The sequence below is a fragment of the Salvelinus alpinus genome, chromosome 24 (genome assembly GCF_045679555.1).
Source record: "Salvelinus alpinus chromosome 24, SLU_Salpinus.1, whole genome shotgun sequence".
Taxonomy (NCBI): Eukaryota; Metazoa; Chordata; class Actinopteri; order Salmoniformes; family Salmonidae; genus Salvelinus; species Salvelinus alpinus.
The window spans coordinates 35,957,987-35,981,544 of record NC_092109.1 but is presented as its reverse complement, the minus strand read 5'-3'; the positions used below and the strand labels follow the sequence as shown (position 1 = coordinate 35,981,544).

Sequence of the window (23,558 nt, the reverse complement as noted above, 5' to 3'; positions counted from 1 at the left end):
CCCCATCCCACTTCCACAGTAACAGTGCCCCATACCACCCCCACAGTAACAGTGACACAGTGCCCCATACCACCCCCACAGTAACAGTGACACAGTGCCCCATACCACCCCCACAGTAACAGTGACACAGTGCCCCATACCACCCCCACAGTAACAGTGACACAGTGCCCCATACCACCCCCACAGTAACAGTGACACAGTGCCCCATACCACCCCCACAGTAACAGTGACACAGTGCCCCATACCACCCCCACAGTAACAGTGACACAGTGCCCCATCCCACCCCCACAGTAACACAGCGCCCCATCCCACCTCCACCTCCACAGTAACAGCGCCCCATCCCACCTCCACCTCCACAGTAACAGTGCCCCATCCCACCTCCACAGTAACACTGAGCTGGAATAGCTACTGTATTTCTAGCTGGTACCCAACTGTCAACAGCCGGTTACTTCTTAAGGCTAGTGCACACAGCACACTAATTTCAATTCAATACAACTCTCTTATGCCCTCAGGGCAATTATGGAAGGCATAGTCAGATTACAAATATCAACATCCTCCTCATTTAGTACGGTATACAGACAACAGACATCACATTCCAAGACATACAAGACAAGAGAACTGGGCACTATAAGGGTACTGTGAGGACACTCATAACTTAAATGACTAACTGAACAGGTATAAGAACATCCACTAAGGCTACTGTGAGGACACTGACTGAAAGCCTCACAAGACAGTAAAGTGTTCTGCCTGCCTTTCTAAAGGGAAAGAAGACATTCCTCTTCAGGAGCGGACTGGTCATAGGGCAGATCTGGCAAATGCCAGATGGGCTGGTTGATCTTTACCCCAGTGGGCCTGTCTAGGCCTAATTATTATTTTTGATGCAGACTTTAAGACATAATCAATGCCTTTTATCCATGCTTCAACAAAAACAACAAAGATCCCTGCATGAGGGCCCCCGATATCTCTCTCCAAGGCTGACGTGAGTACGGTTTTTAAACAGGTCAACACTCATAAGACCTCTGGGCCAGATAGTATTCCAGGGTGTGCGCAGACAAGCTGGCAGGCGTCTTCACTGACATTTTGAACCTCTCCTTGTGTCACTCTGTAATCTCCACATGTTTCATGCTGACTACCATCATTCCTGTTCCCAAAGGCATCCTGCCACAATGACTACCGCCCTGTAGCACTCACATCAGTAATAATGAAGTGCTTTAAAAGGCTAGTCATGGCACACATCTCCATCATCCAAATGACATACCGCCCCAACAGATCCACTGCTAACGCAAACTCAATTACATTCCACTCTGCCCTCACCCACCTAGAAAAGAGGAATACCTATGTGAAATGCTGTTCATCGACTACAGCTCAGCATTTAACACCATAGTGCCCTCCAGCTCGTCACCAATTCAGGACCCTGGGACTGAACACCCCCCTCTGCAACTGGATCCTAGACTCCCTGACGGGGCAACCGCAGGTGGTAAGAGTAGGCAACAACCCCTCCGCCACGCTGACCCGCAACACAGGGGGCCCCTGGGGCTTAGCCCCATCCTGTACTCCCTGTTTACCCACGACTCTGTGGCCACGCACGACTCAAACTCCGTCATCAAATTGGCTGATGACACGACGGTGGTCGGCCTGATCACCAATGAGATCAGAGACAGCCTACAGGGTGGAGGTCAGAGACCTGGCAGTGTGGTGCTAGAACAACAACCTCTCCCACAACGTCAGCAAGACCAAGGAGTTAATCGTGGACTTCAGGAAACAGGGGCGGGTGCACACCCCCATCCACATCGAGAGTGGAGAGGGTCAGGAGCTTAACATGGTCCTCCCACACCAGCACAGTCGTGAAGAAGGCCTCTTCTCCCTCAGAAATTATTTGGCATGGCACCTCAGATCCCTAGAAACTTTTACATCTGCGCCATGGAGAGCATCCTGACTGGTTGCATCACCGTCTGGTATGGAAAATGCACCGCCCTTTACCACAGTGCCCTTTATCCTGCTACGGGTCACTATTACTCCTGTTCACATGTATTCTCAGTTTATTAGGTACACTACCCCGTTCACGATAATGGCTCGCTCCTACAGAGAGTGAGTCATGTGGCCGTGGCTTGCTATATAAAGCAGGTAGACAGGCATCAAGGAATTCAGTTACTGTTCGATTGAACGATAGAATGGGCAAAACAATTGTCCTAAGCGACTTTGAGCGTGGTATGATCGTCGGTGCCAGGCACACCGGTTCCAGTATCTCCGAAACGGACGGCATCCTGGGCTTTTCACACACGACAGTGTGTAGGGTTTACAGAGAATGGTGTGACAAACAAAAAACATCCAGTCAGCGGCAGTCCTCTGGGGGACAACAGCTCCTTGATGAGAGGTGGAAGGACAACAGCTCCTTGATGAGAGGTGGAAGGACAACAGCTCCTTGATGAGAGGTGGAAGGACAACAGCTCCTTGATGAGAGGTGGAAGGACAACAGCTCCTTGATGAGAGGTGGAAGGACAACAGCTCCTTGATGAGAGGTGGAAGGACAACAGCTCCTTGATGAGAGGTGGAAGGACAACAGCTCCTTGATGAGAGGTGGAAGGACAACAGCTCCTTGATGAGAGGTGGAAGGACAACAGCTCCTTGATGAGAGGTGGAAGGACAACAGCTCCTTGATGAGAGGTGGAAGGACAACAGCTCCTTGATGAGAGGTGGAAGGACAACAGCTCCTTGATGAGAGGTGGAAGGACAACAGCAAGAATCATGCAAGCTAACAGGCGGGCCACAAACAGGCAAATAAGGGCGCAGTACAACAGTGGTGTGCAGAACAGCATCACGGAACACACAACTCGTCGGTCCTTGTCAAGAATGGGCTATTGCAGCAGACGACCACACCGTGTTACACTCCTATCAGCTAAAAACAAGAAGAAGCGGCTATTGAGAAATGGAAAATCTGTTCCTGTTGCATCATGCTGATGGCAGAGTCAGGATTTGGCGTTTATGTGACAAAATAAGCTAGTATAGTGTATGGAATCATTGTACCATCTTTACCGCTGTGAAATATATTTTCCATAACCAAACATATTGTTGTTTCAGCTGTTTGAAGCTGGTGTTCAATACCGAAAGTAAAAGACACACAAACAAAATGGGAAGCATAGAAATAGAGCACATAGAACAGATCTTGGCTGGGACTGAATGTGTTCTGCCAGTGTGTGAAGATACATAGCACACTCTGCAAACACAGAGCGAGAGAGATAAGGAGAGAAAGCGAATGAGAGAGAGAGAGGCGGGGGGGAGAGAGAGTTGACCAAGAGTTTCGGTTGGATTGCTTCCCCTCCTCCTCCCGTTGGGCCTCTGTGTCATGTCATCACCATGGTGACGGCATGCATCGCCTGCTCTATCTTGGTAAACATGCCTCCCATAGCAATGGACCAGTAAAAGAGAGACGGGGCCTTAGCTCATACTTCTCTAAACTGATGGTGTTTTTCTCTTTGTTGGTTTCAGGTCGTCATAGATCAGACCATGGCAGCAGGGGCCACAGAGGGAACACACGGCACACAAAACCTGATCCTAAATAAACTTTAACGATCCTCAGATGAGGGGCAGGGAGGGAGAAGGGACAAGCATGCATCATCTCACTACTAGAGCGTGTTGTTTTAGCCTCATCCCCAGCTCAACTGTTAACACATATAGAAAGAGTGCCGGCTGGTGGACGAGATTAGTCTTGTTTAGGGCCTAGGCTATTCTACAACTGATGATGGTAGATAGGCCTACTACATACTGTAGTTCTGCCTGGCCTGCCTCTCACAAACTGTAGCTTCAATTGTTTAAATTGTTTTTAGTTTTTATTTAACCAGGCAAGTCAGTTAAGAACAAATTCTTATTTACAACGACTGCTAACCCTGGCCAAACTAGGAGGACGCTGGGACAATCGTGCGCCGCCCTATGGGACTCCCAATCACAACCGGTTGTGATACAGCCTGGATTCGAACCAGGTTGTCTGTAGTGACGCCTCAAGCACTGAGATGCAGTGCCTTCGACCGCCGCGCCACTCTGGAGCCCAATGCTCTATTCAATGATCTCAGCCACTGTTGGATAACAGTTGTTGAGTGTTGAATATAATTGTGTCCGCCTTACTATTCAGCCCTTAACAATAGTACAAGCCTTCATCTTCACTTCAGTCAAATTGGATTGGGGAATTTAATTTTATTGCATATACAGGCTGGGTATGTAGCCTAGCTGGTAATTTCTCCATTCATGTAGCCTACTCATTGTACTGTAACGCTAGCGCTCACACAGTGCGTTCAGAAAGTATTCATACCCCTTGACTTTTTCCATATTTTGTTGTGTTACAGCCTGAATTCTAAATGGATTAAATATTTGTGTTTTCCTCACCCATCTACACACAATACCCCAATAATGGCAAAGTCAAAACATGTTTTTAGAAATGTTTGCAAATGTATTGAAAATGAAATACAGAAATATCTCATTTAAATTCAGTACCAGTAAAAAGTTTAGACACACCTACTCATTCCAGGGTTTTTCTTTATTTTTACTATTTTCTCCATTGTAGAATAATAGTGAAGACATCAAAACTATGAAATAACACATATGGAATCATGTACAATAGAATATAGTACAAATGAAGAAAAACCCTTGAATGAGTAGGTGTCCAAACTTTTGACTGGTACTGTAAGTATTCACATCCCTGAGTCAGTACTTTGTAGAAACACCTTTGCCGGTGATTACAGCTTTGAGACGTCTTGGGTATGTCTGTATCAGCTTTGCACATTTGGATTTGGGGATTTTCTCCCATTCTTCCTTGCAGATTTTCTCATGCTCTGTTAAATTAGATGGGGAGCAGTGGTGAACAGCAATCTTCAAGTCTTTCCACAAATGTTCAATGGGATAAACGTCTGGGCTTTGGCTGGGCCACTCAAGGACATTCACATTCTTGTTCTGAAGCCATTCCAGCGTTGCTTTGACTATGTTTGCTTGGGGTCATTGTCCTGTTGAAACGTAAATCTTTGCCCAAGTCTAAGGTAGTTTGCACCTTGAACTAGGTTCTAATCTAGGATTTGGCTCCATTCATTGTTTCGTCTATCCTTACCAGTCTCCCAGTCCCTGCACTGAAAAGCATCCATTTAGCATGATGCTGCCACCACCATGCTTCACAGCAAGGATGGTGTTAGACAGGTGATGAGCTGTGTGTTTTTTTCCAGACTTAATTGTTTTGCATTCAGGTCAAATAGTTAAATTTGTCTCTTCAGACCACAGAACCTTGGCCTTATGATCTCAGAGTTAGTTTTTGCAAACTCCAGGCGTGCTATCATGTGCCTTTTTCTCAGGAGTAGCTTCCGTCTGGCCACTCTCCCATAAAGCCCAGATTGGTGAAGAGCTGTAGACACTGGCAGGTTCTCCCATCTCAGCCAAAGACCCCTGTAGTTCTGCAAGAGTGGTCGTTGGATTCTTGGTTACCTCCCTGACCAAGATCCTTCTTGCCCGGTTGCTCAGTTTGGTCGGACGGCCAGCTGTAGGCAGATCCATATTTTTTCAATTTCCCAATTATGTGCTCTTGGACACAGTCAACACAACAACAAAAAATGATAACCTTCCCCAGATATATGTGTAACGGATGTAAAATGGCTAGCTAGTTAGTTAGCGGTGGTGCACGCTAATAGCCTTTCAATCGGTTACGTCACTTGCTCTGAGACCTTGAAGTAGGGTTTCCCCTTGCTCTGCAAGGGCCGCGGCTTTTGTGGAGCGACGGGTAACGACGCTTCGTGGGTGTCAGTTGTTGATGTGTGCAGAGGGTCCCTGGTTCGCGAGGGGACGGACGTAAAGTTATACTGTTACATATGCCTCATCAAAATTATATCTTGTCATTATATGGACAGTTCCTTGGACTTCATGGTATAGCTTCTGATTTGACATGCAGTTCTTCTATGATATAATGGTGGTCCGCAAATGAACGTTAAAGGTGCATGACGCCACCTACTGTGCTGGAGTGTGTGGTAAATCACGGTTTACAACATTAGCTCCACATTTCTAAATCCTCCCACCTAACTCAGTACTTCTGAGGAAATAAAAAAGAGCCCTACTAACATCTAATAGACCCTCCCCCAACCCCAAAATCTCTTCTAAACACCCCCAACCCCGTCCAACCTCAATGACCTTGCATTTCAATCTTTCCTCTCAACATACTTACAATATAAAAGATGCTCCACCATTTCCTTGAACATACACTCTAGACAAAAACCTTTCACATGGTTGCCAACCAGATATAATGACAAGTTCAATGTACAATTTCCTAGGCACAATCGATCAAACACCACCTCTTACTTCCTAATCTGTCCTTTGAATCTTGGTCCACTAACCTTTCTTTGGACGGCATATAAATGCTCAGAGTCCCATCTCTTCTGCCACACATCTGTCAAAATGGCTCTGATCTTACATTTGGCCTCACCTCTACCCAGTGGAACATTAATATCAAATAAATCTAAGCTCTTTTGGCTAACTGGTCCACATTTTCATTCCCTTCCACACATTAATGGGCTGGGACCCAGCAGAATCTTACTACTACACCCAGTCTCTCAATTCTCCATAATAACATGAATAGCTCCAATAGTAGGTCACTCCTATTAGATTTACCAGATGATAAACTATTCAATACAGACAGAGAATCTGAGCATACTATAATTCTAACAGGTTGTATGTCCTCCACCGCTGGAGGGCAACTACTATCACCAACAGTTCAACTGAGTATACTGACAGTTCATCTGTTAGTCTTCTACATATCTGCACATCAAATTCAGGAACATAAACGCCTGCTCCTGTGCGCGCACTATCTTGGTAAAAATGCATAAAACCTTCCACCAATGTAATTGCCAACCAGTTTCCCTATATCACGGACTTCTGACCAATCTTTCCTTTTCTCTACCAAGGTTAGATCAACAACAGGATCTGGGAGTAACCATGCAGGAACAAACTCAAATTCTCTCATACCACGCTCATCAGCAAGCTTTCCAACCAAAACCACTGCCTTGTCTACTAGTATATTCCCAACAGTCATCTAGAACAGTAGCAGCGGGATGGTCAACCTCAAAGACTTTCATCCTAACCCAATAAGCTAATGACAATTTTTATATATCCACGGCATCTTACCTGTCTCCACTAGTAAGGCACATACAGATGTTTGATTTACAACTAGGCAAGTCAGTTAAGAACAAATTCTTATTTACAATGACGGCCTACCCCGGCCAACGCTGGGCCAATTGTGCGTTGCTCTATGGGACTCCCAATCACGGCCGGATGTGATACAGCTTGGATTCGAACCAATATCCTTTTTGAATTCAGGATGTAATGTGACAAAATGTGTAATAAATCAAGGGGTATGAATGTTTTTTTTTTTTTTTGTCAATCATTTTTCTTAGCTGCTTTTGCAGAGGAAATGTGTTATTGACGAACGTTTAGAATTGCAATGACTGTGATATGTGGTTGTTTTAACCTTTATCTACCTCAGCTTAATGTAAATCGCTCGACGCTAGTAGATGAGATTGACCAGAATGAAAATATAATTTATGCGTTGTTTGATTGATTAGTTGTTAGGATCTGGCGCCATCTGCTCGTCAACATGTGTTACGTGCTGACTACTGAACGAAAACGTCAGCCCAGACCTGCGTTTTGCGTCATGACGAAAGCATCAGTTTATGCCAATTCCGCTCCTCCCACACTTGGTTTCCACTAGATAACACAGACACAAAGTCAACCTGGGCTACATCGTCAAAGTGTATGAAACAAATGGCTTTTTGGTCTTAATTTAAGGGTAGGTTAAGATTTGGTTAATGTTAGGGTTACATTTTAAGAAGAGCCATTTTTTTTTTTAAATAGGCGGGGTATAGGACTTTGTGACTGTGGTAACTAGTGACGACTCATTCTCTTCTAATGTCAGTCAGAGAATGATTTTCTCTGCTCCGAAATCTGCAGAATAGAAAGCGTATGTTGTCGGTTAGCCTGGAAGTAAACTCAACGAGCCTACCTTGTCATGAGTGTTTTCTGTAGCTTACTCTCGAGAGGACTTCTCTGCGGACGGGCAACATGTCGGTTTGTAACCGGACAGCAGGATTTCAGCGGTGGCGTGCTGCGGATGGCTCGGGCGGTTGGCTCGACCAGGTAACGTTAATGCCCTCTACTTGCTCCAGTCCAGGCTAATAAATTGACAGCGAGTTCACATTCTAGCTAGCTATCTTCTTTAGCTACGTAACGTTCATGTAAATGCACCGAATAACAACATTATAGGATACATTGGTTATCATCATCGATCTTTATTTGTGTATGTTTATGTTATTTAGGGGTAGCTAGGGTATTTTATTTAGATGGATAGCTAATGTATGTTAGCTAACTAACGTTAGCAGTACACTTGGTTGTGGACTAAATTAATATATTTCTACATTTTCTGTTGTATGACAAGCAATGTGTGCCCATCCGATGTTGCTTGCATTTTATTGTATTGTGTGTTGTCAAATCTAAAGCCCAATATTTTGCTAGCATTTTATCTAGCTAGCTAACCAGCTAGGCCAGCATTCCAACAATGACCCTGGCCCTACTCAGTATTTGTTTAACTGCCCTAGGTTAGCAATGTAACGTTATGGTAAATAAGTTACATCGTTGAATGAGAGCATCATGTTGACACAGTCAGTTACTTGTTTTGTTTACTACATTTCTTAGCCGAATTCATTACCAAGGATACGTTAACAATTCATTCACGTAATTGTCTCTTTCCTCTTGCACCCCAGTGAAGATAGCTAATTTATTATCAAATACACGACATGACCGAAAGTATGTGGACTCCTGCTCGTCGAACATCTCATTCCAAAATCATGGGCATTAATATGGAGTTGGTCCCTCCCTTTGCTGCTATAATAGCCTCCACTCTTCTGGGAATGCTTTCCACTAGATGTTTGGGACTTTATTTCATTCAGCCACAAAAGTATTAGTGAAGTAGGACACTGACGTTGAGCGATTAGACGTTGCTCTTATTCCAATTCATCCCAAAGGTGTTCGATGGGGTTGAGGCCAGTCAAGTTCTTCCACACCGATCTCGACAAACCATTTCTGTATGGACCTCGCTTTGTGCACGGGAGCATTGTCATGCGGAAACAGGAAAGGGCCTTCCCCAAACTGTTGCCACAAAGTTGAAGCACAGAATTGTCTAGAATGTCATTGTATGGTGTAGCGTTAAGATTTCCCTTCACTGGCACTAAGGGGCTTAGTCCGAACCATGAAATACAGCCCAAGTCCATTATTCCTCCTCCACCAAACTTTACAGTTGGCTCTATGTATTGGGGCAGGTAGCGTTCTCCTGACAACCGCCAAACTCAGATTCTTCCATCGGCCTGCCAGATAATGAAGCGTGATTTGTCACATGAAATGCTTACTTACAAGCCAACAGTGCAGTTCAAGAAGAGTTAAAAAAATATTTACCAAATTAAAGTAAAAATAATAAAAAGTAACACAATAACAAGGCTATATACCCGAGTCCCGAGTCGAGGTAATTTGTACATTAAGCCAGAGAACACGTTTCCACTGCTCCAGAGTCCAATGGCGGTGAGCTTTACACCACTCCAGCCAACGCTTGGCATTGTTTATGGCTATCTTAGGCTTCTGTGCTGCTGCTCGGCCATGGAAACCCATTTTATGAAGCTCCCGAAGAACAGTTATTGTGCTGCGTTGCTTCCAAAGGCAGTTTGGAACTCGGTAGTGAGTGTTGCAACCGAGGACAGATGAGCTATGCTCTTCAGGACTAGACAGTCCCGTTCTATGAGCTTGTGTGGCCTACCAATTTGCAGCTCAGTCGTTGTTGCTCCTAGACATTTCCACTTCACAATAACAGCGCTTAGTTGACCAGGGCAGAGGAAAGGTGGCATCCTATGACAGTGCCACGTTGAAAGTCTTTGAGCTCTTCAGTAAATTCATTCTACTGCCAATGTTTCTCTATGGAGATTGCATGGTTGTGTGCTCGATTTTATATACCTGTCAGCAACGGGTATTGCTGAAATAGCCGAATCCACTAATTTGAAGGCATTTACACATACTTTTGTGTGTATGTTAACTCTAACAATGTATTATTCTATTGTCTGTTGCAGCCCTGTGAACCTAACCTATGACGTGTTTGACGGGACAGGGGATGGCACCCCCCTGGTCTTCCTCCATGGGCTGTTTGGCAGCAAGTCCAACTTCCACTCTATAGCCAAGTCCCTGGTGCAGAGGACAGGCCGAAAGGTAACGCATAGTCTCACAAGGCAGACAACTGTTTCAGAAATATTACATGGGCGGCAGGTAGCCTAGTGGTTAAGAGCGTTGGGCAGGTAACCTGAAGGAGTTCCTTGGTCGAATCCCCGAGCCGACTAGGTGAAAATTGGTCAATGTGCTGTTGAGCAAGGCACTTAACCCTAATTGCTCATCTAAGTCGCTCTGGATAAGAGCGACTAAAATGTAAATGTACAATTATTTATCACAAAGAGCAACACATGTTAATGTTAAAGATTGTAAATCCAGGATGGCTAACACACGAGGAGGGGGGATACACTAGGCTATGTATGCCTTGGTCTTAACTGATATCTTTCTCTCTAAACAACCAGGTAAATAATAAATCGGAATTTAGTGTATAGAATTGATCTGAAACCATGCTGATAAGGCTCAGTTATTCTCTCACATACAGCCAGTTATGCACCACTCTGGTCTTCGAGTGTGGCTGTTTTATTCATGCTTTCTATTTGGTGAGGGTTGTGAAACCAGATATGTGTACCAATCAGTGACCGTAATGCAGTTCAGTGCCAGTAAGAAATTAATACCAACAGGATTATGGCCTGTACCCTCCTCCAACCCTACGCTCCCCCTCCTCCCACCCTACGCTCCCCCTCCTCCCACCCTACGCTCCCCCTCCTCCCACCCTACGCTCCCCCTCCTCTCACCCTACGCTCCCCCTCCTCCCACCCTACTCTCCCTCTCCTCTCACCCTACTCTCCCTCTCCTCTCACCCTACTCTCCCTCTCCTCTCACCCTACTCTCCCTCTCCTCTCACCCTACTCTCCCTCTCCTCCCACCCTACTCTCCCTCTCCTCTCACCCTACTCTCCCTCTCCTCTCACCCTACTCTCCCTCTCCTCTCACCCTACTCTCCCTCTCCTCTCACCCTACTCTCCCTCTCCTCTCACCCTACTCTCCCTCTCCTCTCACCCTACTCTCCCTCTCCTCTCACCCTACTCTCCCTCTCCTCTCACCCTACTCTCCCTCTCCTCTCACCCTACTCTCCCTCTCCTCCCACCCTACTCTCCCTCTCCTCCAACCCTACTCTCCCTCTGATCTCACCCTACTCTCCCTCTCCTCTCACCCCAATGAAACCCTACTGTCCTTCCTTTCAATGAGTGATCACAGAGGACTGGACTGTAGTCTTCTATCTAGCCTATAGCCCTGTGCCCTCCCTCTTCTCCTCCCCTCCATCTCCCTCCTCTCCACCCCTCCCTAGTGTCCTAACTGTCCTTTGTCCAGTCAGGTGCTGACGGTCGACGCCCGTAACCACGGTACCAGCACACACAGCGCCGATCTGACCTATGAGGCGATGACCAATGACTTGACGCACTTGCTCGCCCAGCTGCACATCGGGAAGTGCGTCCTGATTGGCCACAGCATGGGGGGCAAGGTCGCCATGACTACGGCCCTGTCGCAGGTGAACAAACGAACGACCCCGGAACATCAATATGAATCCTTACTACACTGTGGTCTCTGTGCCGCTTGAAGCTGCACTAATTACATTAGAAACCTGCAATGATTACTGCTGCACTGTACCATGGGAAAGTGACTGTCCAACTCGCCTTACTTCCTGGATCCAGTCCCAATACTTTTTTTGAATGCACTTTGAGATTATATCATCAAATTCACGGAAACGCAGTCATTTAGGATATACAGTGCATTCGGAAAGTATTCGGACCCATTTTTTAAAAACTTTACAGCCTTATTCCTCATCAATCTACACACAGTACCTCGTACTGACAAAGCAAAAATACATTTGCCAACATTTCTGAAAATCAATTGTTTTAATGCAAAAAAATGAAATACACATTTACATAAGTATTCAGACGCTTCTCTCAGTTGTCTGAAGCACCTTTGGCAGCGATTTAAAGTCTTGAGTCTTCTTGGGTATGACGCTACAAGCTTGGAGCACCGGTATTTGGGGAGTTTCTCCCGTTCTTCTCTGCAGATCCTCTCAAGCTCTGTCAGGTTGGATGGGCAGAGTCGCTGCACATTTTGGTTTCATCAGGCCAGAGAATCTTGTTTCTCATGGTCAGAGTCCTTTACGTGTCTTTTGGCAAACTCCAAGCAGGCTATCATGTGCCTTTTACTGACGAGTGGCTTCTGTCTGGCCACTCTACCATAAAGGCCTGATTGGTGGAGTGCTGCAGATGGTTGTCCTTCTGGAAGTTTCTCCCATCTCCACAGAGGAACTCTGGAGCTCTGTCAGTGATCATCAGGTTCTTGGTCACCTCCCTGACTAAGGCCCTTCTCCCCTGATTGCTCAGTTTGGCCAGGCAGCCAGCACTAGGAGGAGTCTTGGTGATTCCAAACTTCTTCCAGTTAAGAATGATGGAGGCCACTGCATTCTTGGGGACCTTCAATGCTGCAGAAATGTTTTGGTACCCTTCCCCAGATCTGTCTCGGAGCTCTATGGACAATTCCTTCAACCTCATGGCTTGGTTTTTGCACTGTCAACTGTGGGACTTTAAATAGACAGGTGTGTACCTTTCCAAATCATGTCCAATCAATTGAATCAAGTTGTAGAAATCTCAAGGATGATCAATGGAAACAGGATGCACCTGAAATCAATTTTGAGTCTCATAGCAATGGGTCTAAATACTTATGTAAATAAGGTGTTTCTGTTTGATTTTGAAGTTTGCAAAAATTTCGAAAAACCTGTTTTCGTTTTGTCACGGGGTGTTGATTGAGGAAAAACGATCAATTTTAGAGTAAGGCTCTAATGTAACAATGTTGGGAAAAAGTCAGTATGAATACTTTCCAAACTCACTGTATACGGTATATAAAATGAAATTCACATTCGTGGGTGAATTTACTTCTACTCTATGCCTCTTAAGAAGATTTTAGAAACTGAAGTGGTCACACTTTCCCATTTTATAGAGAAGGCAGAACTAATTTCTTCCTCTCTTCTCCCTCTTCCTTTTCTCTCCCTCCTTCTACCTGTCTCTTCATCGCTCTCCCCCTCCCCCCAATCACCCCCTTTTCCTTCCTTTCCCCATATATCTCCCGGTAGCCTGGCCTGGTGGAGAGGTTGGTGGTGGTGGACATCAGTCCAGCCCAGACCACCACCCGTACCAACTTCCACTCCTACATCCAGGCCATGAAGGATGTGCAGATCTCTAGCGACATCCCTCGCTCGACTGCCCGCCGCATGGCCGAGGACCAGCTACGCAAACTGGTCAAGGTTAGGGCAAGCTCCTCACTGGCTATCCCTACTGTTATTACCACCAGGGTTCACACTACTGTTATTAACACCAGAGCTGTGTTCGAATACCCATACTGTATACTACATACGTAATGACTATATACTATTAGTTAATTTTAGTATACTGTTATCCTTTCAGTTGAGCGTACTAGCGCTACGCCTGTCTACCTGAAGTTGATTATGTTGCTATGCAACCTCTTGCTAGCTTGTTAGAGTAACAAATTACTAGCTGGACATCTTATGACTTTGGGTGTGTTTGTAAATTCAATCTGGAGTGCCAGCGTGCGCTCTGGGTGTTCGTAAATTCAGAGCGTTTTGTTCTCGGAGCGTTCAGAGCGCACACTGGCACAATCAGACTCGAGTGTTCTGAAATCGGAGTAGATAGCCAGAGTGAATTTACGAATGCACTTAATTAACAATGTCCATTGAACGCACAACAACTATCCCGCTGAGCTAAGAATGACGGGAATAATCAAGTCAATAAATGTTGGATAGTTAGCATGTAGTTAATATACTTGCAAGTTCGATGTATTAGTAGCCAACTAACGTTAGGTAGCTAGCTAACATACGGTACATACTGCTGTAATGATATGTTATGCGGTCCGTAAAGGATAGCGTAGCTAACATATTGTCAGTCAACATAACGTGGAATGTATTTGAAAAGTCATTACTTTACTAAATTGCTAAACATTTTCTTAACATTTGTTGTAATTGGTTAAAGCAATGAATTTGAATCCGCTCTCATTGAACTTGGGCTGCATATTTTCCGGCATTTTCTTCAAATCTGAAAATGTTGTGAAGCCACGCCCATTTTCTGAAGAATTGCATTATGCGCCCTAAAAGCACGGAAATAGTGTCCACTGCTTGTATACTTAATATTTTGTGGAATGTAGGTCGACATCCGGGAACTTTTGGCATACTAACTGTATCCATACTATGACCAATAAGCATAGTACATACAGTTGAAGTCGTAAGTTTACATACACTTAGGTTGGAGTCATTAAAACAAATTTTCCACCACTCCACAATTGTCTTGCTAACAAACTATAGTTTTGGCAAGTCGGTTAGGACATCTACTTTGTGCATGACGTAAGTAATTTTTCCAACAATTGTTTACAGACGGATTATTTCACTTATAATTCACTGTATCACAATTCCAGTGGGTCAGAAGTTTACATTTGCTAAGTTGACTGTGCCTTTAAACAGCTTGGAAAATTCCAGAAAATTATGTCATGACTTTAAAAGCTTTTGATAGGCTAATTGACATCATTTGAGTCAATTAGAGGTGTATCTGTGGATATATATCAAGGCCTACCTTCAAACTCAGTGCCTCTTTGATTGACATCATGGGAAAATCAAAAGAAGTTAGCCAAGACCTCAGGAAAAAAAGCTATAGACCTCCACACGTCTGGTTCATCCTTGGGAGCAATTTCCAAAAGCCTGAAGGTACCACGTTCATCTGTACAAACATTAGTACGCAAGTATAAACACCATGGGACCACAGCCGCCATACCGCTCAGGAAGGAGACTCGTTCTGTCTCCTAGAGATGAAAGGTACTTTGGTGCGAAAAGTGCAAATCAATCCCAGAACAACAGCAAAGGACCTTGTGAAGATGCTGGAGGAAACGGGTGCAAAAGTATCTATATCCACATTAAAACGAGTCCTATATCGACATCACCTGAAAGGCCGCTCATCAAGGAAGAAGCCATTGCTCCAAAACCGCCATAAAAAAGCCAGACTACGGTTTGCAACTGCACATGGGGACAAATACTGTACTTTTTGGAGAAATGTCCTCTGGTCTGATGATACAAAAGTAGAACTGTCTGGTCATAATGACCATCGTTATGTTTGGAGGAAAAAGGGGGAGGCTTGCAAGCTGAAGAACACCATCCCAACCGGGAAGCACGGGGGTGGCAGCATCATGTTGTGGTGGTGCTTTGCTGCAGGAGGGACTGGTGCACTTCACAAAATAGATGGCTTCATGAGGAAGGAGAATTGTGTGGATATATTGAAGCAATGTCTCAAGACATCAGTCAGGAAGTTAAAGCTTTGTTGCAAATGGGTCTTCCAAATGGACAATGACCTCAAGCGTACTTCCAAAATTGTGGCAAAATGGCTTAAGGACAACAAAGTCAAGGTATTGGAGTGGCCATCACAAAGCCCTGACCTCAATCCCATAGAAAATTTGTGGGCAGAACTGAAAAAATGTGTGCGAGCAAGGAGGCCTAGAAACCTGACTCAGTTACACCAGATCTGTCAGGAGGATTGGGCCAAAATTCACCCAACTTATTGTGGGAAGCTTGTGGAAGGCTACCCAAAACGTTTGACCCAAGTTGAACAATTTAAAGGCAATGCTAACAAATACTAATTGAGTGTATGTAAACTTCTGACCCACTGGGAATGTGATGAAAGAAATAAAAGCTGAAAAAAATAATTCTCTATTATTGACATGTAACATTCTTAAAATAAAGTGGTGATCCTAACTGACCTAAAACATGGAATTTTTACTAGGATTAAATGTCAGGAATTGTGAAACTGAGTTAAAATGTATTTGGCTAAGGTGTATGTAAACTTCCGATTTCAACTGTATGTGACAGTAGTGTAGTGGCCTGAGGGAACACAATGTGTTATGTAATGTCAGGTAATATTTTAAGGTGTGTGTATATAACTACCTTATGTTCATGGAACCCATAAGGCACCAGCTAATAGGGATCCTTAATAAATACAAATACTACTGTTAATACCACCCAGGGTTCACACTACCTGTCACTATCATCTCACTACAACAGTAGCAACCCAATCGTCTGACAGCTGAAAGGCTATGTAATTGAACATACAACTACTGTAATGAAGTAGCGAATGTAAAACATAATACCATTTTATTGGCAAAATGCAATTCCCGGGAAATTATGCAAATTAACCTATAGACCGATCAGCATGACCAGTTAAATGTATTTTTGGCAGCTAACCGATTTAACTGTTAACATCCCTAGTCCTTGGAGAATGAATGAATGCGTTGTGAAACCAAATGGATATAAAGCAGTCTTCAATTGGTGGTTGACTAATCCTCAAGCACCATCTAAAGGGCTTTGGAATTGAGTAAAAAGCATTATTATATACTGTAAATCCAGTCCATTGAAATACCTTTTCTTTTGAAACCAAAGAGAAGGCATTTGGAGGACATACCCAGGGATAGTTTGTTTAGTAATGGTGTTGTGTTTCTTCCTGTGTTCAGGAGCGCTCAGTGCGCCAGTTCCTGCTGACCAACCTGGTGGAGCAGAACGGACACTACGCCTGGAGAGTCAACCTGGACGCCATTGCCGCGCACCTTGATGACATCATGAGCTTCCCTACCTTCGAAACCACATACGAGGGCCCCACCCTCTTCCTGGGCGGAGCCAGTTCTGCCTACATCAGGTATAAGATGTAATCTGTTATACAGTTTAATAGCTGTCATTGGTGTAAGACTGCTTTGTAATATTTCAACTATGATTTGATTTGTCTTCTGTTTCCCTACTTTCACTCTTCCATATTTTGCCGCTCTCGCTCTGCTCTCTCCCTCTCAGTTCTGAGGACTATCCAGAGATCCAGCGGTTGTTCCCCTGTGCAGACATCCAGTACATCCCAGACGCCAGCCACTGGATCCACGCAGACAAACCCCTGGACTTCATCAGCTCCATCAGCTCCTTCCTGCAGCCCTAACCTACCCTGCTCCAACCCTGTTTACCCACCACCACCTAATTACTAACCCTACCCTGCTCCAACCCTGTTCACCCACCACCACCTAATTACTAACCCTACCCTGCTCCAACCCTCTCCACCCACCACCACCTAATTACAGGACAACCACTGGCCTTTAACATTATTCACACTAATATGGCACAGCACAAAGCCACTATTATCCAATGACGGAAAAGATCAAGCTCCAAAGGGCATTCTGTGTTGCGAAGGCTCTGAGGGTGTCTGTCACTGCTGTTGCCTATACTCATCAAAGTTCAAATAATTGTTTGACCTTTCCAACGTATGTGCGTGGTGTTCTCGCTGTGAGCAAAACGCCTTGTGCGAATAATGTGAAAGGCCTGTTAGGCTCCGCCCACTCACACTGGGGTCCACCTCTTCAAACAGCCAGTAGGTAGAGCTTCAAACCAGAGGAGGCACAGCCATCTTAGTAGACAATGCTAATATTGCTAACCCTGGACCAAACTCACTCTTTCTTTCCATGCTGTTTATCTTGCGCTTAAAGGAGCTGTATAGAATGGAATGTATGGAAAATGCCCTTAATATATCTATAGTAATAGTGGAATGATAGTGTTTCATCATTTTCCTTCCCCAAGAAAGGTTATTGGGCTCACACAAAATTACATTCTAATGGTGCAGCCTTCTTATTGGTCAACAAAAGACGGACCTTCTCTTGTGAAATTGACAACGAGTTACATATAGCTCCTTTAACCGCCATATTGTAATACAATCAAGGATTTGTGTAAATGTATTACCGTACTTAATAGATATGTAAATAGTAAGAAAAGTAGGTAGTTGGGTAGTCAGAGGTTGAGATTATATTTAAAGTAGATAGATTGACAGTTTGTTTTTAAATGAGGGAGTTGTTTTAGGTATGAGTTACTAATCCAAAGATCCTCTCGTCATTGTTGCACAGTACCATTCTACTCTAATCAGGGTGATGTAAATCAGCATTGAAGAAAGTCTTCGAGCCAGGTCTTATCTAGTCTAGTCTGGACATGTTCTGTATGTATCTGGCTATGTCTCAAATGGCACCCTGTGTCCCATATAGTGCACTAGTTAAAGATGCACTATGCGGAAACCGCTGTGCCATTTCCTGGTTTCAAAAATTCTAATAGTTTGCCTAATTTCAGTTTGTGAGAAACAGAAAAGTAATAGTGTAGAGAATCATTGTACCGTCTAAACTGCTGTGAAATATCTTTTCCATAACCTAAAATATTGTATTTGTTAGCTGTTTGAAACTGGTGTACAAATCTGAAAGTAAAAGATGCAAAAATGTAACTTAAGCACGGGAAGCATAGAAATAGTGCACATAGAACAGATCTACCACTTCTTAGGCTTGCTTTCAATGAGAATGACAGATCTATAACTCACATTTTTGTGAATTTGGTCAGATCGCCCAAAAATGTACATATTGCAGCTTTTGAAGCAGTGCACTATGTAGGGAATAGGGTGTCATAACAGCCTTAATATAGTGCACTATGTAGTCCAGGGATGTCAAACTCATTCCACTGAGTGCCGAGTGTCTGCAGGTTAAGACCTAGACAACCAGGTGAGGGGAGTTCCTTACTAATGAATTACCTTAATTCATCAATCAAGTACAAGGGAGGAGTGGTTGACGAAGTGCAAAAAGGAAATAGGGTGTCTAATTTGAGACAATGCCTGAGATACATCGCAGCTCTAACCCTACAGTATGGGGAATATGGTGTGATCTGTAAAGCAGCCAGACTCTGTGTCTCTGGGATGGGTAGACTAGAGGGGTGATTCAGCAGGGAGCTTGGCAGAACAGGAGGGTTGGCGATATACAAATATAATCTCATTCTAGTTCTGTGGTTGTAACCCTGGTTCATAATACTGGCTGAGAAGTGAAGCCTGGCCTGAAGACGAGCCAAGCGGAGAGAATGTAAAGCACAGCTAAAGCATTATTTACAAAGCATCTCGGAGTAGGAGTACTGATCTAGGATCAGTGCGCCCCTGTTTTTGCCTGTTGACTCAAATTGAATTATTCCGCTGCTCTATCGTTCGCTACATACTTCAGTCTGACTTCCATCATTAACCAGGCATGCTTCCATCCAAAAAATGTATGCGAGTAAAGTACATAAAAATGCCACGGTAGCCTTGATGGAAAAAGCTAGTGTAACGGATGTGAAATGGCTAGCTAGTTAGCGGTGGTGCGCGCTAGCAGCCTTTCAGTCGGTTACGTCACTTGCTCTGAAACCTAGAAGTAGTGGTTCCCCTTGCGCCGCAAGGGCCGCGGCTTTTGTGGAGCGATGGGTAACGACGCTTCGTGGGTGACTTGTTGATGTGTGCAGAGGGTCCCTGGTTCATGCCCGGGTCGGGGCGAGGGGATGGTCTAAAGTTATACTGTTACACTAGTTTGTCAGTGAACTTTCCAAATGTAGACAAAACAAAATCGCTAGACAAGATGGGATCTTTTGGTGTCGTAAAATGTATTATGCAAGAACTGGGGGTCCTCCCATTACGACTCGGGAAAGCATGCAGTTTATTACGCTTCATATGAAATAAGTTATGAGGAACTTCACAGGGTGGTGAAAGTGCAAGGTGATTAGCTTGATGCTGCTTTCCAATAAATATCGAGGGTCTTATTCTAGTGACATGATGATCGATGTTTGGCTGCCGTTTGACAAATAAAAATGATCTTTCTCTTTAGTCCATAATTTAATCATGCAGGCCAGTTTTCACCAACCGGTCGATCTTCAAGGCATTCCTAGTCGATCACCAAACATTTCTGTAGAAAATCCAACGTTAAAGGCTGTGATAAAGGCTTGCGCTCCTTTTAAATTCATGTTGCGCTGTTGGCAAGATGTGCGCTTAATTTGAGAAGCCCTGCGCACCGGGTAAGCAAAGTTCCCATTTAGAACCATTTCAGTTGTCTGAAAAGTTAAACTGGGACCGGGAGATCTGTGGTTAAATCGAGTGCGCCTACTTGGGTGGCCAATCTGATATATCAAATCACAGTGCCTACAGAGCTTCCACGACACCAGGCGAGAGCAAGGTTTGATACTAGTCTAACTTAGATGTAATAACTTGTAAAAACATGACCACAGAGAGACTGTCAAAGAATACAGCAAAGAGCTGCTCTTTTTATGAGCGAGTTCATGTTAAAAATATGTATTCAGCACTATGCTCAGCTGTGCCTTGCAAGTGCTACACCAACTGGTCTATTTTGTTATCAAATCTCAAGTTTTTAAATATTGGCAGGCTAGGCATATAGCCGATATGCTGTGATAATGTATTAGGCCTACTGCACAAACGTCATTCTTACAGGACTTTTTTTATTGGGTTAATGTTTCATTTTCTTAAGTCATGTTAAAAACAAATCCTGAGCAGTATATCTTGTGTTGCGTTTTGACTGCGAAAGTGATCTTGACTGAGAAAAGGTTGGTGACCACTGAGCTGTTGACTAAAGCCAATACCAGAGTGGCCACATTCGCTATATAACGCAACATTTGTTTGTGACAAAACCATCAGTAGGCCTAGAGTTGAAAGTGCCATGGAAACCCATTTCACTTTTTTATTCGGTACATGTGAATCCGCAAAAGGTATTTTTATGTGCACTACGTCATCACGCACAGCCTTTAATCCACAACAAGTCCATTTGATGGAAACTCATCTCTGCAGATTTAAATATTCACATGAAAATCTGTCGCCAATTGGATGGAAACCTAGCTATTGAAGTCGTTTGCGGTGATATCAAAATGAGGGGTGTTGTACTAAACAAAGTAATCAGCGATTGGCTCATCTCTAACTAATCAAACCTCTGCTTTAACCGTGTGTGTTCTGGCTCTGGCCCAACCCATCTGTTTCTGGGACCAATCAGAACGGTTAGAATGTTTTTCTGTTCTAGAAATCGTTGTGGAAGTACTCAGATTTAGACTCATTGCGGAGAAGAAATTAACACCCGTGGGTGTGGTGTAGCGTTTGGCTGGAGCAAGGAGCTTGGATAGCCAGGCAACCCCTGGGGGGGAAAGAATATATATATATATATCCTACATCAGCACTCCTAATCCTACAATGCTTTATGAATACGGGCCCTAATTGTCTTATATTAGAAGTCTGGACTAAAGACAGGACCTCTCAAGCAGATGGAATGTAAAGTACAACTGCAGCTCTGAACCAGAGATTAGGGTGCTGATCTAGGATCAGTTTTGCCTTTTTAGATCATAGTGAATAACATATGAACAAAGGGTGAACCTGATCCTAGATGAGCACTCCTAGTCTAAGAAGCTTTCTGAATAAGTGCTCTGGTTCTGTCTGAACGGACATGTGGATTTAGCACCTGATGTCAGTGAAGGAACATCTACGGCTCCCCAGGGAGATCGGGGCTGTTGTGTTGCTGTGTGCAATCGCTTTTATACATGGGGTTCATTTGTGTGTTTTGTGTGCGGTATGTTACTAAGCCTGTGGGAATTAGCCAGAAAGGAGAACAAAGGGGTAAAATGATTGTTATGGAATAAGACATTAAGTGAAAGCACACAGTGTAGCCGTGTTAAAGCTGTGTTTTTTTTTGGTATTTTATCCTCAGCTGGGGGAAAAGGGTGTTGCAATTGATGCAAACGCTTAGTAAATCTGACCCTTAGTCTTTGGAATTAATTTCAGTATTCTTTTCAATGATGTGTAAAGGTAGTTTTTTTGTGTGTCGTACTACTCGATTACATGTAGTGTAACATGTTGTTTTTGACCTTTTTTATAGTGCGATGTCATTCAGATAGCTAAATAGCTACCTTTCTATGCCATTTAAGCGCTAATAAAGCTATATCTTTCCAGGTACTGTATTATCTCCTGTATCTCCCAGGTTAGACTGTACAGCAGAGGGGGTCCTACTCTGGTCCTGGGGAATCTACTGGACCTGCAGGGTTTTGTTCCAGCCCTACACTAACACACTCTGGGTCCTGACTCCCAACACTAACACCTTATTCAACTAATCAAGTTCCAGACAGAAGACCATGAATAGTTGATTACTTGAAACTGGTGTGTTAGTGCAGGGTTAGAACAAAAGCCTCCACTCTCTAGGACTGGAGTTGGAAAACCCAATGCTCTACACTGGGTAATATTCTCTACTCTTCTGTGTTGTGAGTGGCCATTTTGTAAAAATGAACTGTGTACTCTGTTGTTTGTGATAATCTACTAGCGTCTGTTTCAATGGTCATTTATTCAAGTATATGAATCACTTTAACTCTGTAGACGAAGGCTGCATTTACACAGGCAGCCCAATTCTGATATTATGCTGCTAATGTCGTTTGACCAATCAGATGTTTTGCGAATAATTGGGCAAAATATCAGAATTGGGCTGCCATGTTTTAGTGTTTATGGGTATGTCAGATATGCTGCAAAATAATCTCTAACTCATATTGTTCTTAATCTTATCAGATTTCCTCTGTGGTCAGGTTTGTTCTTCAGTGAAATGTTTTGGTGCTTGTGTGTATGGGGAAAAGTACAATCAAACAGTGATACTGCAGCTCAGTAAGTCTGTCTGTCTGCCTTCTGAGGCTTTTTTTGTTTTCATCTCTTTTTCATCTCTGTAAAATTTGTAACAAGTTTTCCGCAGTTAACCAGCAGCTCTGAGACTGGTCTCCGTGTTGCCAGTTATGTATATTTTATCACAAGGACTCATAGCCCCAAAAGGGTTCTAGTGTGTTTATAATTTTTGTAGTTGAAAGTTAAACAAAAAGTGTACTCCGTTGGATGCCAGGTTTGAATAACTAAAGATATCAGAATGGTTTGTGTTGAACTAGCTTACCCTTGTTTTAACTAAAATAGTTTGGTGGTTGAGTAGCTAGGCAATCCCCTACCAATCATACTCAGACCCCAGGGTTCATATTGGCTTTGTTGGTCAAGAATGTGTCGATATTGAACCTGGGTTGATGGGGTTTGCACTTTTGGGACTATTCCATTGGTTCCATTAACACTGTACAAGCTCAATCAAGCGCACACCTAAAGTAAACCAATACTATTTTAACCCAGGTATGAGGTGAAATGTTTGTCAATTTCAACATGGCTAAATAAAACAAACAGTAATTTAGTCTATTTTATTACGAGCATGCCTTTTCATCCTCTTGTTCAGTTGTCGATAGGCCTATGCATTTTAACTTTGCCACAGTAACGTTCATTCAATGTCATGTAGTTGTGAGATACATTGGGTGAATAATTGAGATATTAAATTATGTATTACTGATGTATATTAAAATTGAAGGGGAAAAAAACATGTCTTGTCTTCCTGTCTCGGATAGTCTGCACTTGGTAAATATTATGGGTTAAGGAGAATGGGAAGTTGTGATGACATTGTGGCTGTTTTAATCCC

At 43.8% G+C, this 23,558-nt stretch overlaps 1 protein-coding gene across 1 annotated transcript; it reads left to right on the top strand.

The window, feature by feature from the left end:
- Positions 1 to 7,736: 7,736 nt before the first annotated feature.
- Positions 7,737 to 23,284, top strand: abhd11 (abhydrolase domain containing 11). The gene is made up of 6 exons (XM_071364790.1): positions 7,737 to 8,154; positions 10,128 to 10,263; positions 11,536 to 11,709; positions 13,306 to 13,476; positions 16,734 to 16,915; positions 17,065 to 23,284. Exons 1-6 carry the CDS (start codon positions 8,027 to 8,029, stop codon positions 17,198 to 17,200), a joined length of 927 nt encoding a protein of 308 aa, XP_071220891.1. The 5' UTR covers positions 7,737 to 8,026; the 3' UTR covers positions 17,201 to 23,284.
- Positions 23,285 to 23,558: the final 274 nt, after the last annotated feature.

Coding starts and splice junctions, on each gene's coding strand:
- abhd11 (XM_071364790.1), top strand. CDS start 8,027: ATGAGTGTTTTCTGTAGCTTACTCTCGAGAGGACTTCTCTGCGGACGG. Junction 10,264..11,535: donor TGCAGAGGACAGGCCGAAAG/GTAACGCATAGT, acceptor TTGTCCAGTCAG/GTGCTGACGGTCGACGCCCG. Junction 13,477..16,733: donor AGCTACGCAAACTGGTCAAG/GTTAGGGCAAGC, acceptor TCCTGTGTTCAG/GAGCGCTCAGTGCGCCAGTT.